Source organism: Gekko japonicus, unplaced genomic scaffold (assembly GCF_001447785.1).
Source record: "Gekko japonicus isolate JY-2015 unplaced genomic scaffold, Gekko_japonicus_V1.1 scaffold7, whole genome shotgun sequence".
Classification (NCBI taxonomy): domain Eukaryota; kingdom Metazoa; phylum Chordata; class Lepidosauria; order Squamata; family Gekkonidae; genus Gekko; species Gekko japonicus.
In genome coordinates, this window is record NW_015159711.1 from 1,843,650 (window position 1) to 1,860,541 (window position 16,892).

The 16,892-nt window shown below is 43.3% G+C and overlaps 1 protein-coding gene across 1 annotated transcript in view; it reads left to right on the forward strand.

The window, feature by feature from the left end:
- The window catches only part of KIF13B (kinesin family member 13B), a 195,181-nt gene that overhangs the window by 76,653 nt on the left and 101,636 nt on the right, over positions 1 to 16,892 (forward strand). The window contains exons 10-12 of the mRNA XM_015406436.1: positions 1,031 to 1,142; positions 11,281 to 11,493; positions 16,098 to 16,208. Coding sequence (XP_015261922.1) covers positions 1,031 to 1,142; positions 11,281 to 11,493; positions 16,098 to 16,208 — 436 coding nt within the window. The remainder of the gene's footprint in view (positions 1 to 1,030; positions 1,143 to 11,280; positions 11,494 to 16,097; positions 16,209 to 16,892) is intronic.

Here is a 16,892-nt window from a genome sequence, read left to right on the forward strand (position 1 = left end):
CTGTTGGATGGATCAGGATCGTAGGCCATAGTACAAGTTTGTACTGGATCCAGAGAAATTAAATTGGAGTCTGGATCCCAGACCTAGTTTTCCTTTTGTTGGACTCTGACACAAGCTTGGAAAGTGCCAGGAGTGAAGTTTCAATGAAAACTGAACTTGGGTAGGATTAAAGTGCTCAAAACAGTGGAGAAAAGGGAGGTAAAGAGGTGATGGAGAGAGGGTTTAAATCCCCAGTTATCCTTTTTTATTAAAATTAGACCAACACATATCTCACTGGGTATGTGAAACTTGAGGATGTAACTAAACAGACATGGCTGTTGCCATCATGTCTTTAGCACTGAGAAAACAAAGAGGTAGGGCTGAGATTTCTGATCTCAGTTTAGTGAAAATATTGCTGCTTGGTACTTGGATGAGCCAAAATGGTGTAGTGGTTAAGAGTAGCAGAGAGCCCGGTTTCCTTCCCTCCTCCTCCTCCACCTGAAGCCTACTGGGTGACCTTGGACTCTGAGCTCGGTGCCTGTTGGAGGGAGAGAAGGGGAAGGCGGTTGTAAGTTGCTTTGAGACTCCTTGTGGTAGAGAAAGGTGGGGTATAAAAAACAACTTTTCTTTTTCCTTACCGACAATAAGACTTTCCCTCATTTTCAGCAATCCAGTAGTAAGAAATGGGCATGCTCCAAACAAAGAGAACAATTTAAAGTAACATATTTCTCTATCTTCAAAGCAATTTTTCTCCATTTCTTTTTATGTTTTGTACTATCACCTGCAGTATGTTTGTGACTTAACAGTAAGGTGGGTACTGCTTCTAGATGCAAAATGCCAGTTGGGTGGATTTTATCCCAAATGCGGTTAAAATGCTGCCAGCTGTCGGGGTACAGATGCAACTTTGAATATTCTTCCACTTGCAAGTCAATTGTGCTTGCTGATAACAGATGCAACTTTGAATATTCTTCCACTTGCAAGTCAATTGTGCTTGCTGATAATAGTCACAATACAGTTTTAAACTGTGTGTTTTATTTTCCTCCCTCTGCAGGTCGCTCACAACTCTTGGGCTGGTTATTTCTGCCCTTGCAGATCAGGCTGCTGGCAAAAATAAGAACAAATTTGTTCCCTATCGTGACTCAGTGCTCACTTGGCTTCTCAAAGTAAGTCCAGAGCTGTTTGACATCTCACATAACAATAACAACTTAATTTATAGTCTGCCTTTCTCACTGAGACTCCAAAGCAGGTAACAAAATATAGCAACCAATTCAATCAGACAGCAAAGACTTCCAATAAAAAATGCAGCAGGACTAGTTTTACAGAACTGAAAAATAGTGCAAATGAGATACTGCACAAGAAAGCCCAAAACAGCTGAGCAGTGGGGAGCAACATGCTCCCCACCGCTCAGCTGTTTTTCGGGGTTTCTGCAGACCCCATTTAAAGGGACTGTGTGGTCCTTTTCAGTGGAGTTTGCTGGGTCACGAACCAGTTTGATTCACGGTTCGGCTCATGATCCGGCCACGAACCGACGCTGACTGCTTTTTTCCAGGTTGTGCCCTTGCCTAGTTACAAAGGTAGAGAGCATTGCAGTAAAAAATGGAGGTGATCTATGGATTAAACATTTTAGTAATATAATATTGTCCCTTGTAGAACTGATGTCCTGAGCTGTTCCATTATGCTGCAATTTTAATCCCTTTATAAAAATGCCCTTGTGGAGATTTCTTTTCTGCACATTTTACGAAATGATGGGAATTTGTAGGCCTTCCTGACTTGCTCAGATAGGCTTTTTCACAAGGTGGGAGCTATCACAGAGAGTGTACGTGGACAGGCAGTTTTTGATCTGACCTACAGAAGGCTTTGCCTGGACGTTCCTCAGCAGTATGGTTTGTTTGTTTATTTTATTTAGAAGATTTTTATGCCTCCTCTCTAGAACTAAACAAAAGAATAAAACAAAGCAAAAGAATAGAAGACACTGACTGGAGTGATGGTGTGGCTGCTCAAAAGTCGGGTTTCCTAAGAAAGCGATAGCACTGGGTGCCATCACTCCACAGGGGAGCCAGTGGTTTTTGCCTTCCCAAGGACAGCCCTCTTGTCTGGGCCCCCTGTGCATTCCCGGCCTTACTCACAGTTGGTGCAAATACATTTAGTGTCAGTTTTGTGGATAAGCAGGAAAAGCTGCAACCCCCTCTTCTTCTGTAAGCTATTATTTCACACTCTTAGACATTCTCCACCAGTGAACAGGACTTGGCTTTCTCTTTTGCCTTTATAGAATGACTTGCTCATTTATTTATTTATTTATACATTCGATTTATATACCGCTCTGATCCCAAGGGGTCTCTGAGCGGTTTACAGGCAAGTTTTTAAAATACAATTCATAGCTTGCCGGTCCCTGTTTTCTTTATTTACTGTGTTTATAGTCCGCCTTTCTCACTGAGACTCAAAGCAGATTACGCAGGGCAAGTCAAGAACAGTATCGTCTGTGTGAGTTTAGTGGTACACATATGTACTACATTACACCGGAAACCGACAGATCTGCAAATATACCTACACGCCTCCAGCTACCACCCCAACCACATCAAGCAATCCATTGTCTGTAGCCAAGCCCTACGCTATCGCTGCATCTGCTCCAACCCTTCAGACAGAGATATTCACTTGAAGGATCTACAGCAGCCATTTTTGCAACTACAATATCCTCCTGATATGGTCAGAAAGATGATTGGAAAAGCCAGAAGGATAACCAGGGATAGCTTGCTACAAGACAAGCCCAAAGAAAATGACTACAGAACACCACTGGTGATCACATACAGCTCACAACTCAGGCCAGTTCAATGGATTATTAACAACCTACAACCCATGCTGGATAGTGACACTTCCCTCACACAGGCATTGGGGGCCTGAACTTTTCTTGCTTACAGACAGCCTGCTAACCTAAAACAACTGACCCACAAAGATAAACTACTTAACAGTAACATGGACTCTGGTGCCAAGGCCTGCAACAAACCAAGGTGCCAACTTTGCTCTCATATAGATCCTATTAACACCATCAGTGGACCCAGAAACATCAGCCATACCAGCTCAGGTTCCTACTCCTGCTCATCCTCTAATGTGATTTATGCCATCATGTGTCAGCAATGCCCTTCCACCCTCTACATTGGACAAACAGGCCAATCCTTGTACCCAAATAATAAATGGATATAAGTCTGACATCAGGAACCACAAAATTCAAAAACCTGTGGGGAGAACATTTTAACCTTCCAGGACATTCGGTTGCTGACCTAAAGGTAGCAGTTCTCTTACAAAGGTATTTCAAGGGGAGATTGGAAAGAGAGACTGCTGAATTGCAACTGATAATGAAGCTCAAAACAATGCATCCATCAGGACTGAATCAAGACTTAGGTTACCTGTCTCATTACCAGAGTTGATTTCTCCATGCCTACTACCCCTCTGCATATCTCATCTAAATTCAGTCCTGCCTGCTATTGTCATTCATCTGCTCTTGTCACTCGGCATCTGAAATCACTCCACTCTCCAAGATATAAAGACAGGTGGACTCACATTCTAGCTGTAGCTGAAGAAGTGAGCGATGACTCATGAAAGCTCATGCCCTGCCACAAAGTTTGTTAGTCTTGAAGAAAAATGGTATCGCATCAGTAGAAAACAATGAAATGATAACCAGGACATTCGTGCAGCAAAGTGATAACATGTGATTCTTCCCCTCCACTTTGGCTTGTTCCTAATCAGTAGCTGTCCAGCTCTGGAACAGGTTAGCTGACCGCTACAGGACCCCCCCTCCCCCTGCTGTTTGATCATGAGTTCTTAACCTTATGTTGCCTAAGTTTACCCAGTGTCCTGACTAACTTCAGAGATTTTGGTTAAGATGATTAGCCATTTGGTTGCGCTCAGCAGGGGGAAGGTAAGGCGAAGCGTGTACCAATTGCAGGTCAAGGGGAAGGGTTGAAGGAGGTCATGAAAGCGTTTGGTAGCGAAATGCAACTTTGTGTCCCAGAAAGAAATCTGACTTGAAGTTTGCAACTGCAACCCTGTCCGTGGGGAGGATGGAAACAGAATGTGACAGAAGTTCAGTCGAAGCTCAAATTGGCTGATTGTCCAGTTATAGCTCTTTATAGGTCATGTGGCTTCAATGTTTTCTCCTGTGTGGTTTCCTCCTCAAGTCAGACAGGCAGAAGGGTGTTCCTTTTTTAATCTGTCACCGATCATGCCACAACATTTCCCCTTCCCCTATGGTGGCCTCATATCAATAGCATCAAAGTTCCCACCATGAAATAAAAACACCCTGGACAGGCTGAAAAGATTTCAGAGCTGAAACACAGATGCAGTTTGAAGAGAAAAACCCGGGTTGCCTGATGCAAGCAAGCAGTTACGTTTCAACCCTTACATAGGAACTTGCATATTCTAGCCCACCTTCTGTTCCAGATTTATTTATTATTATATGTATGCTTTAATTGTATAAGACAACAGCTAACTTGAAACCATACTCCCTGACTTTCTGCTTTTGTATGCGCAAGGACACTTTTATGCAGTGGGACACATCCAAGCATGATGCCCCACCTGCAGTAAGAGGGTCTCTGTGTCTCTGTGGCCCATGCAGCTTAGCTCTAATGTAATTTTGTTTATTTAAAACGTTTTAACCTCTGCCGTGAATTTGAACACTGCTTTCTTCTGTATACACTGATATCTTTCGCAGCTCAGCTTGATCATATTTGCCATTTCAGGTTCTGTCCTTTCTTTAATAATCCCTGACATACAGTTTGCTTTGTTCGCTGCAGGAGCACGCAAAGTTGACATTTTTTGTGAATTTTTAATTTATCTGGAAAGCCCAATTTTAAGTTTCTTGTTGGTCTGGCCTTTTGGGTGGAGATAATTTGATAAAATACCCTCCACCCCAGAGACGTTTGTGCTGTGTTGTCCTAACAGGTCTGTCTTTGCGAAAAGAATGGTATATCCTGTTGCTTCCATTGGAAGTTAGCAGCTCGGGAGATAATGTGTATTTGCAGGACAACTGGAGAAGTTGCCCACCACATTTCAAAAGTAGTTGTATTTGGAGCAGGGCTTTGTCTTGTGGCAGTGAGTCAGTGACCTCATTTGGTACAGTTAGCAGTGAAGATAACGAGGCTCCACTGGGGTGACCATTCATGGCCTTTCAGTAGCTAACACTGCAAATTAACCTTAGGATGCAATTTTTAATGAGATGTGAGAACTGTAGAAGATGAAGCGCAGTGGCTGGCAGTATTCTTTCTTTGAAGCGAAGTATTTTACAAGGCTCCGCCTGAGTGATGTATAGGATTGGATCCCGTGATCTGATGTTAGCAGAAGGTGCTGATGGTCATAGATTTTTCCCTCAATCTCATTTCCTCCAGAGGTCCAACACCAGGGAAAGTTTATTGTTAAGGTTGCAGGACTGGTATGATCTGACAGGCACATGGGCTTGGGAGGCTGCAGTAGGGAGGGGGAAGGGGATGAAATTGCCCTTTCTGTCTCTTCCCTCAATGCAGAAAGGGCTGCTATTGGGGGGGGGCAGCCACAGTTCTGTTTTTTATTTATTTTCATTTCATTATTAAAAAAACAGCAGCACACAGGCCTGTTCAGAGCTGAATCAGACCCTTGGTCCATCATGGTCAGTATTGTCTACTCAGTCTGGCAGTGGCTCTCCAGGATCTGAGGCAGAGGTCTTTCACATCCCCTGCAGCCTGGTCCTCTTTAGTTTGAGATGCCAGGGCTTGAACCTGAGACCTTCTGCATGCCAAGCAGAGCCTCTTCCACTGAACCACTGCCCCTCCACTTTCATTCATCAGTGGAAAAATGAAGTAAAGATATGAGGACCCTCATATATTTCTCTCCATGGGTGAAAAAGCTACTTGGGGTTGATTTTGAGCTGAAAAGTGTATGGGGGGGGGGGACAGGAAAGGACCTCTCTTGGCCCATGCTCCTCCTCTTCTTAGCCCACGCTCCTCCTCCTCCTCTTAGCCCACGCTCCTCCTCCTCTTCTTAGACTCTTAGCTTGTCCAAGCTGAGTTCGGCTTTGGGTGGGGTGGAGGGAATGTGTAATATGTAGTTTGAGTCTCAGAAATGCTATTTAAGCAGTTGTCCCTCCTAGGACTGCATGGAATACTTAGAATTGCTTTTAGCTAAAAAGTTCAACAGTTGAACTGGGGAACTGCTTGGAAGGCCCCAAAGGCCAAGGCTGGAAGTAGATGGTGCTAGGCAACATGTTTAAAACCCAGATAAATATTATGACTTTCCTTTGTACCCTGGCACCAGTAGGAAAAGATAATCTCTAAATCTGTGCCTCTTGATTGCATTTTGCCAACCCTGTGCCAGTGCATTGTTGGCTGGATTAGTCATCTTGCACAATTAGTCAGTTCTGTGCCTGCCTCGAGTATTTTGAAAGGTCTAGGTTATTCCCTGTTTGAAAGGTGAATTCTTGGACGCCTTTCTCAGGCTGCTTTTCTTGCTAGGGAGCCAGAGTTTGCCCTTTGCCCATCCCTTCCCACACTCGTCCATTTCTAAATAGCTGCCTAGCCTTGTGGAAGAACTGCAACTTCTGGTCTTTCCTTATTTATTATGAATTAAATAAATAAAGTTTATGTATCAACACAACTATAAATATACAGCTGGTTTTGATCTTTAAAGGATTTTAAGATCAAAACCAACCTTATTTATTTACTAATTTATAGTTTATCTTTCTAACTCAAGGTGGATCACACAGTTAAACAGTGAAGCAAAGACAATATAAAACATACAACCAACAGTGATTAAGACTAGATTACAATGTTAGAGAACAATGAGAGCGTATAATATGTACCATATAGCAATGAAAGTCTATAATATCTACCATATAGCAATATAGTACGAACAGAGTAACAGAACTGTTCTGTAGAATTGAAGAATGATGCAAGCAAAATGGTGTAATTACCTACAAGAAGCAAACAAAAATTTTATATAGTGCTTATGACCAATGCTCCCTCTAAGCTGTGGAGTCTTGTGAGCAAAAATTCTACTTTGAGAGCTACTGACATTAAAGTTGTAAGTGAGCAATTTGGCTGTCCTTCCTGAGCTAAGACAAAAATGTGTGAACCGGAGGCTAAAAAACTGAGCTAGCTCACACTAACTCAGCTTAGATGGAACAATGCTTATGACCATTAACTTTCTTCAGATTTGTAGGGCTGGGTTGCCTGCTTTGTCTGTCAACAGTTTACACAAAGGGCGTATAGCAATGGAGGAATATTGCTCTTTTGTTTAGGAGCGCTGTTGGTAGTGCAGGGACTGTGCAAGTGAGCAGATACAAATGTCAACTGTGAACTTAACATCTCTGGTGTTGTTGTTGGTTTTTTTGGCCTCCCGGAGGGGATTTTTTTATTGCATTTTTATAAAGGCTACAAACTACAACAGAAATAGGGAAGGGGACTACATTAAGGGATAAAGAAAAGATACCCACTACTATCTAAAAACCCAAGAGAGGAGATCATCTAGTTAGCTTGGCACATGTTATCTCTCAATCACGCTAATCCCATTATGAACTGATTCAACTATAGTATTATCTTTTTCATATCTTAACTATCACTGTTAATCCGAACGACCCCTAAGCATCTAGTATTAAAAATACGTTTTTCAAAGGCACAATTCAGAGTCCTTCAGCCTTCATTTCCCCTTGCCCAGTCTCTTCCGCAGTTTATAAGGACTTTTAGGGGCGGCTGCCCCTTTCTCTGATAGAGAGTCCTCTCCGGAAGACCCCGAGTCCAGCTCGCCGCTGGACTTACTGTCCATCCCTTCTTTTTCTTTCTCCTCTGGCTCTCCCATCTGGACTCTCAAAAATTTCCATGCTTTCTGAACAGAGTCAATCTTTTCCTTTTTATCCTTGATTTTGAAGATCACGTCTTCTGGTGTTAGCAATCTGTATCCAATTGCGTTTGTCTGGAGAAAAAGAATTAAATCTTTGTACTTCTTTCTCCTTTGTCTTATTTCAAATGGAATGTCTTTTAGGACTCTGATAGCATTATCTCCAACTTTCAAAGGAGCTCCAGATGCCGCTTTCAAGATTGCATCCCTCACACATCTCTTCGAGAATCTTATCACTATTTCCCCAGGCAGATTGTTTTTCTTTATATATCCTGAATATGACCTGTAGGCCACATCCATATCGCTCAGCAAAGATTCCGCCTTCATCTCTGTCATTGGGGCCAATAATTCACTCATCTTCTCCTTCAGATTCTCTCCTTTAGTCTCTGGAAGGCCCTGAAAGCGAAGAATCAAATTAGCTTTTTTCATTTGTAGTTGTAACAGCTGATCTTCTGTGGAGATTTGCTTCTTTTCCAGCTTTTGTACTTTCTTCTTTACCTTTTGTAAAGTGGCGTCCACTTCTTTCACCTTCTCAGCTGTTTGATTCATCATTTTAAGTGTCTCACTCAACTGTGTTTGCTGGTTGGTGATACAGTGATTCATTGTTGACAGCTGCTGCTTGAGATTATTCATCTGGTCCAGCAGAAGGCACATGGATTCCACCAATGTCTTTGCCAGCTCGCTGGTTGCTTCCAGTCTTGGGCTCTCAGTCCCTATCGCTTTTAAAAGTTTCTCTTTCTCCGTCCTCTTCCCCACCATCTTTGTGGATTGTTTACTTTAACTGATATTTTTAAAGTCTCTGAATATGTGCTTGTACGCTCAAACTCGCCTTGGTAAGTCTTTATTAACAGTTTTATTCGCTTTTTCTTCCGCTCCCCCCTCCAATTCGGTTTTAAGTACGTGTGTTTGGGAGGCGTCCCTCCCCCGCTCGCCTCACTTTCTGTTCAGTGGGGGGTTTGGGGAGCTTTCTTTTCCTTTTATTTAAACGCTTAGATTGAACTCACATTCATAGTTGGTCCTCAGACCTCATTTAAGCTCTGTTTCTTTCATTCGCCCTCCTGCGCTTGCCCCGGTCAGCGTCACTTGGTTCCATTCGGTCTCATAGCACGAAGAACCTTCGGGACGGAGAGGCGCCTCAATTCCCCGGCATCGCGTCGGCGAACAGGCAACCCCTCGAGAGTCCCATGGCCAGAGCCCCTTCAGCCGGGTCTCTGGGGGGGTGACGATCCTGTGCACCCCCTCCTTCGGCCAGAGCGCAGCTTCACCTCCGGGAGGTCCGGGAGGTGCGACTGCTCAGCGCACCGCCATAAACCGGAAACCAACATCTCTGGTGTTATGTTAGAACTGTGGAGAAATTTGTACAGGCAGTGAACAATCCCACATCCCAGTACTAGACACTGCTTGGGTTGTACCTCCAAACCATGGCTCCTTTGGCCTTTTGTCCTATGTCAGAGCTCTCTCAGCCCCACCTACCTCACAGGGTGTCTGTTGTGGGGAGGGGAAGGGAAAGGAGTTTGTAAGCCTCTCTGAGACTCCTTTGGGTAGTGAAGGGCGGGGTATAAATTCTCCTCCTCTTCCTCCTCTTCCTCTTCTTCTTTGGAAAGAGTAACCCTGACCTACACTATCGGGCTGTTGTATGGGTCTGAGATTTAATGATTTAGGCAACATGTAGGCTTCCTCACCAGAGACTTGATCAAGGTAGCTCAGGAAAGCCCACTGGCAAGGGAGGGCAGGATAGAAATGTAATAAAATAAATAAATAAAAACACAATAAGATAAATCAATGTAAGAATTATCAGTAATAAAACAATCCATGAAAACATGAGAGGAGAGTCCTCAGGCTAGAAACAGGCCTTCACACATCTTCCAATTAAGAGATATTTTGGCTGGCACTTTAAGGACACTAAGATATACATGCTTGGAACCTGTTCAGTGAACTCTTGCAGATATAGGCGCTCTAAACGCAAGCCCGCCTTTCCTCCCAGGAGGTGTGGATGGGGTTATTTTCATTTTACCCTAATTCTCTGAGCCGCTTGCCTAAGGTCTGAACCCGGATTTCCTACATCAAAACCAAACATTCCAGCCACTGCACACCCCAGCTTTAATGAGGGTTGTTACGAAAAGCTTAAATTCACCAAAACAATTAGGCTCGCTGTAAAAGCAGAGATAGAAACAATGTTAATAATGCCCAGTGGCAGTGTTTGACCCAGATTTTGTGGGTTGGTTTTAAGTACAGAAGTCCTGCCGAATTGCCTACATCTTGTTTAAGCTATGAAGTCTGCCCCCCCCCTCCCCCCCCCCCCCCCCCATCACAGCCCTGCTGATGTTTCTGCACAGTAATTGTAGGTGAGGCATAGGCTTGGTGCTTCTATTCTTAACATATTTTCCAGAGCAAACAGCATGCTAGATTCTTTGTAGGGTGCCAAAAGATAAAGGGAGAGGAAGGACAAAGGGCTTCGAAAGGAATTTCAGAAATACAATAGAAATGTTACCTGACGCATAAGAAGTAAACTGTTACAGACAAACTTTGTGATGGAAGCTGTTCTGTCGGAAATGAAAAATAAAATTTTAGTGGCAACCCTGAAATGTCAAGAGGTCCTTCTCTTGTGAAGGAAGCCATCAAAAGCTATGTTAATAAATGTTTCTCATAATACTAGTGTGGGGGTGTGTGTGTGGGGGGGGTGTCACCCAATGAAATTGATCAGCATTTGGCTCGGGGCAGATGAAAGTGGTTTGCTACCTGGCACATGGTTCCATTTAGCATTGCTACCACAATGTGCAGTGCTGTCAGCTAGATGGTTTTCAAAAGAGGTTGAACAGCTTCACTTAAGATGGAGAGAGACTACTAGTTGCTGGGGGTGGGGGGCAGGGAACTGATGGCCTTGATGTCCTGTTTGGGGGGCATCTAGGTATCTTTGGTTGCCTGATGTTGGAAGAATTATTTTGGGCTGGATGTTCTGATCAAACGTAGTTGTCCTTATTTTCTTTGTTGTTGTTGTTGTTCAGTTGCACAGTCAAGTCTGACTCTTCACGATCCCATGGTCCACATCACGCCAGGCCCTCCTGTCCACCGTTGTCCTCTGGAGTGTGTGCAACTTATTTTCTAATGGGAAGCAAATCAACAGTTTGCCAGGAAACCATACTTAATTATTTACTTCCTTTATAATCCCCCTTTCTCTGAGTCTTGAGGTATGTAGGACATACAATAGCCAATGCAGTAAGACTAGATTACAAAATTAAAAAATGATGCAGTAAAAAAAAGGTAATCCAGTAACCTACAAGGAGAACATAGAAGTCATTTGCTCTTTGGACAGGAATAACTTTTTTTCTTTGCCACTGTGCAGCCAGCCAAAGAGTCAACTCTTAGCTGCAAGCCGTTGGCCCCCTGGGTTGCCACAACTGTTCAGAACTGCCTACATTCTTCTTCCTTGTCATTGCTTCGCAGGACAGTCTTGGTGGCAACAGCAAAACAGCTATGGTTGCAACAGTCAGCCCCGCAGCAGATAATTATGATGAGACACTTTCCACCCTGAGGTACGCTGACCGGGCCAAGAATATTGTGAACCACGCTGTGGTGAACGAAGACCCCAATGCTCGCATCATCCGAGAACTGCGGGAGGAGGTGGAGAAACTCAGGGAGCAACTTACCAAAGCAGAGGTACCTCTTGCCAGTGTAGTTGTACTTGGGCTTGTGATGTTTGGTGTGTGTACAAAAAAGCACAAAGTGCGTGGCTGTAAGGTGAAATTATTATAAGCACAGTGATCTGTTAGAGTATCAGAAACACTGTTTATAGAATAAACTTAATTCATATATTCACCAAAGTCCCAAAGGTTTCTTGTATAAAATGATACATAAAGAACAGCAATGTATTATAGCCAGTTCAAGAGAATCATTAAGATTCTCAGAAGTCCAGTTCCAATATTTCTGAAGGAATGATTACAAGAGAATCATTAAGATTCTCAGAAGTCCAGTTCCAATATTTCTGAAGGAATAATTGAAGTGTAAATCCCATTCATTTTCCCTTGAATAAATAAGATGAACCTTTTCTGGATAAGATGAAACAGCTTCCCTCTTCAAGATGAATGATCCTTTTTCCAAATGAAAGATCACTCTATCCAGATAAAAAGCATTTTTCTAAAAGAATAAATATTTTTCCAGATGAAAGGTAGCTCTTTCCAGATAAAAAGGACAGGTTGTGGGCTCTGCTCCCATTTCGATTAGACTCTTCATCAGTAATAATTTCAATCAAAAGATAAGGAATACTGCCAACTGATCACACAATAACAACATCTTACAATCATATTAATAGAAAAGAGACTAACCTTTCATATCCAAATACAATTAATCAGCAAGTTCCCAAAATCCCAATATGATAGTCATAAACTGTTCCTGTTAGAAGGATAATTATATAACTATTCCCAATTGCTTGAAAACCAAACTCGTAATAATATACCAGAGAAAGTTGCATGCCTGTTGTAGAGACCATCGTATGATAAAACTTTTAAAGTCACAGTGGATTATTATACAACATAATTAAATATGAGTTGAAATCATATTTTTCATTTAAACCATTTGGAACCAAAGACTGTAAAGTGTACATCTAATATGTCTCATGTTGTTGTAAATGTCTAGTAGTATCCAATTGATTATAAGGATGTTTGATCTCTTTTTCTGTAACTACAAATTTAAAGTCATATGGTTTGTGGTTCATTGTTCTAAAATATAAAACCAAAGGGGTCACCAACTCTCCCTATCTGATGGTATATTGGTGTTCTGCTATGTGTGTACGTATCGGGCAAGTCATCATACCCACATATAGTTATGTGCAGGGACATATCAGAACATAAACTACACCTGTGGAACTACAGTCTGAGAAATGCGTTAGCCGAAGCGTATGGCTATCAACTGGATGTTTGAATATATGTGTCTCCAGTGCCTGACCACAACTTATACAACCTCCACATCTAAAGTGTCCTGTTCTCCTTGGTCAGGTTCTCTTTATTTGTACATCAGTGTGAACCAATATGTCTCTTAAGAGATCTTGTCCTCCTATAACCAACTCTAGGAGGAGATTCACATCCAGAAATATGTTTTACAATATGCCAATGACGATGTATGATCATTCTGATTCTACTTTTTTTGTTGCTGCTTACAATTTTTGGTCCATCATTTGAATTGCTCGACTTTTAATTTCATTTAAATTTATTAGCAGCCATTTTTTATGCAAAGAAATGTCAATGATTTAAATTACAAATATTTACAAAAGCCCCTTGCTGGTGGTGGAGGCCACCTGAGAAGAAGCATTTCCCTTTTTCTTTTCTCACAGGAAGAAACGTCTCTTCTGTGAGGCTGCCCACTGTTGTACGGGCATGCATCTGTAATGCGTGTGTGCTTACTCCCCTTTGGAATAGTTTTTATTTGGTCCTTAGGTATGGTTGCATGGCATGCGATGCAGTAACTCTGCTGAAGTGAGGCGGATTTGAGTCTAGGCAGTGAGGACATAGAAGGGCCGCACCTATCACAGAGATAAAAATTGGCAGAAGAGCCAGTGGTGCAATGAAGAAGAATATTTATTGTTCGAGGGGGGGGGGAACATGTAGGGATTTTTTTTTACCTGGACAATAAATATTTTTCACTGCACCACTGGCTCGTTTACCTCTTGACTCTAGGCAGTGCCTAGATGGGTAGACCTCCTGGGAATCCTACGCAAGCCGCCTTGGTTTCCGTGATGAAAGAATGCAGTAAATACAATACGCCATGTATGCAAAATCCACATGACTGAACAACTTAAGATTTCTTCAGTCAAGTGACAGCCCTGTAATTGACATCTCATTAAAGAGATCCCGTGAAGTTGTTTGGTCTTGCTGTACCTCTTAGCCATCCCTCGTGGGGCGTTTCGGCGCTTTGTTTATCCTGTTTGTTTTCTAAAAATTGCTCCAAGTTCTTGGATTGATAGCCCAAGCCTGACTCCGCTGGATACCTTTTAGTTCTCTCCTGTCACAACACTAGGGAAGCAGGCAAGCCTAGCCAAGCTTTGGTGGCCCACACATTTTAAAGAAATGTTTTCTAAGGGCCGTGTCTGTGCTGGATTTCCTTTTGAGCAAGTAAGGGCAGGTTTGTCCCTCTTTGCTCTGATAAATTCCTCTGTGTGTGCATTGTCCCCCATGTGCAAGTGGCGGCACAGGGTTTAATTTTGCAAGTGAGCACCCCATTACTAAGATGGCTCTATACTGCTGGTTTGAACTCACTTGACCTTAGAGTTCAGCCTGTCCCTTCTCTATTGCAAACAGAGAGGATGCAACTTGTTCCTGTACACATTCCTGGCAGGGAGACATTCTGCAGTTTTTCTGCACAAGCCTGTGACTTTTCTCGTGAGGAAAGGCTGCAGCTTGTTCTTATCACCCTGCATGTCCACCTGAGAAAAATCCCCTCATGAAGAAGGGTCTGCAACCTGCCGTGCATGCAGTAGTAGCTAAAAGGAGCCTCCAGGTTCACAGGCAGTGTATCTCTGAAAGCCAGTTGCAGAGAACAAATGCTGGGGATGGGCTGTTGCGTTTCGGAGCTTCTCAAAAGCATCTGAGAGGCATCCACGCTCTAGGAAACAGGATGCTGGGTTAGACAGAGCTTTGGACCTCATCCAGCAATGGGTTTTTATTGTGTGTTTATGAGAAGAGCAACTTGATTGCCTCCCCCCCCCCCCCCCCCCGCAATGAGCAAATCCACTGGTAGGCTTGGGAGCAAGGCTCTGTGTGGTGATGATCCTGTTACCATGCGGAGCACCGCCGGGGAAGTTACCATCTCTTTCTGCACAGCAACACTTCAGTGGCACTGCCCGGATGAGCCACAGACATATACTCCTTTTCCTTGGGGAAACAACCAGCAAGGTGTGACAATAATAGTTAAGGTCTGACAATAAGAGTAAGGCGGACATTGTTCTTGAACTGGGAGAAGGCTGTCTGTGTGAGTTTGTGGTTCTCCTTTGTATTCCGTCTTCACATGACCTTCTGTGAGACTGAGGCATTATTACAGCAAATAGCACCTGCGTAGCTGTAGAGCTGTGTCGACATCTGTTGAGATAGCTGGACCAAGCGCATGCTCACATGCAGCCGCAAAATAAATATTGGTCCCCATTTCAGTACCCCATATCCTGACTTTGTCCTTTGCTGTGTCCACTGAGACACAGGTTCTTTGAAGATGCAAACTGCCAAGAGCTAGACTAGGAGCACCTTTTGTTTCCTCTCCAGGCGTTCTCCCTCCCTCCATTGGAGAAAGCTGCAGATTCTAAAGACATCCCATGTAGCCATGGTTGCTAATTATCCCCTTTTAAAAATTATCCTGAGAACCTTGGGGACCCCCTTCCTGCTGCTCCCTGACATTTGTCCATCACCAGGCCACTGTCTGAGTACGAGCAAATTATGTCATCCCGATGTCCAGTTCTGTGCTAGCTTGATTTGAAGATGATGATGCTTTGCCATGGTGCCTGCAGATGACAGTCACGCCTCTTACAGTCTAGCATTTGATTTTCAAAAAGAGAGGTACCAGGACTCATGCCATCCACCCTGGGGGCCCTAGTTCTTAAATTAAGTGTGTGCAATCACCCAGGCTGTGCTCAATGCTGAGTATTATACGAAGCTGTCCATGGAGACTCACACCATTGGTCTCCACTCAGCCCAACATATTCTGCATCAACTGGCAATGGCTCTCCAAGGTCTTCAGGAGGGTTTTACAGCCCTGCTATGTCTGCTATGTCTTCAGGAGGGTTTTACAGCCCTGGTATGTTTTTCCTCTGGAGTTTCTAAAGTAGGAGTGGGGCAAAGTTTTGAGCATGTCTCTAGAATTCACCCATCGTGAGAGCTCTATTGGTTTTCTGCAGGGCTCAGATTTCGCTGTTTAGAGCCAAGCGCCTCTTCAGCCCGCTACTCTGAGCCTCAATTGGTCAAGTTAAGTTGAAAAATTTGTACAAAGTTAATTTTAGGTCATGGTTTTATATTTTGCTTTTGGGGACATTTTCTCCAGTAATCTGGTGTGACACTGAAGTGCTGAGTTGACAGCAAGGAAGCGTTTACCATGCAGGCACCCTCATTATACACTTCCATGCGTCTTGGGCATTGATTCCTGAGCACCCATCCGTGGATTGTTTTTTCAGGGTAGTAGATCGTATTAAGAACTGACGATACATCAAAAATAAATGGCGGCATTTGCAAGAAGTGACTCAATGTTTTCCTTTTTCTTTCTCTTTCCCCCCCATCCCCATTTTCTAGGCAATGAAATCTCCAGAACTAAAGGATCGCTTGGAGGAATCTGAAAAACTCATCCAAGAGATGACTGTGACCTGGGAAGAGAAGCTGCGAAAAACGGAGGAAATTGCACAGGTCTGCATGTGTTTTGTGGAGGCAGCTGAAGGCATATTCCTTCTCCCCCTCCCCTCCAGTAATCCCTTTAGAGTAGACCTTGATATTTATGGGTAATCAGGTCAATTCCTTGTCCTTTTAGGGCGTCTTCACTTAATTCCTGTGATGGGAGATTTTTCAGGAGAGATTATTTCTGTTGTTATGACTGTACAAACCTTATCCAATTCCATAATCTGAGGGGCTATTTTTTTAAAAAAATAAATCATTTGTCTGAAAGAGAGATTAATGGGATTTCATAAAAATAATTGTGCAGAGTGTTTGGCAGCCGCACGGAGTAAGTTACTGTCATTCCCATTGTGCAAATAGGAGACCTGGGAGCTGGTTCAGATGTTTAGAAAAGGCATGTAAGTGCAGCCCTTGTGGGGTTCTGCCTGCTCTGAAAGCCAGTTCAGTGGTGATATGCTTGAAAGGTCTTTGTTGTTGTCTTAGCATATGAGGGGGAAATCTAGCCTGACCTCCTCGCTGATGTGTTAGGTTAATGTGGGGATGCCCCTTCCTGGAACGTGTAGCCTTTATGGGGTTCACTGGCTGATCGAATCTGCTCTGAGGGGAATGTACTTGAGATCTGGCTATACGTGAGAGAAGTATTGTCATGTAAGGGGAGGGGATAAGGGGGAATGAAACAGAAAGACCCTGTGTTGATGA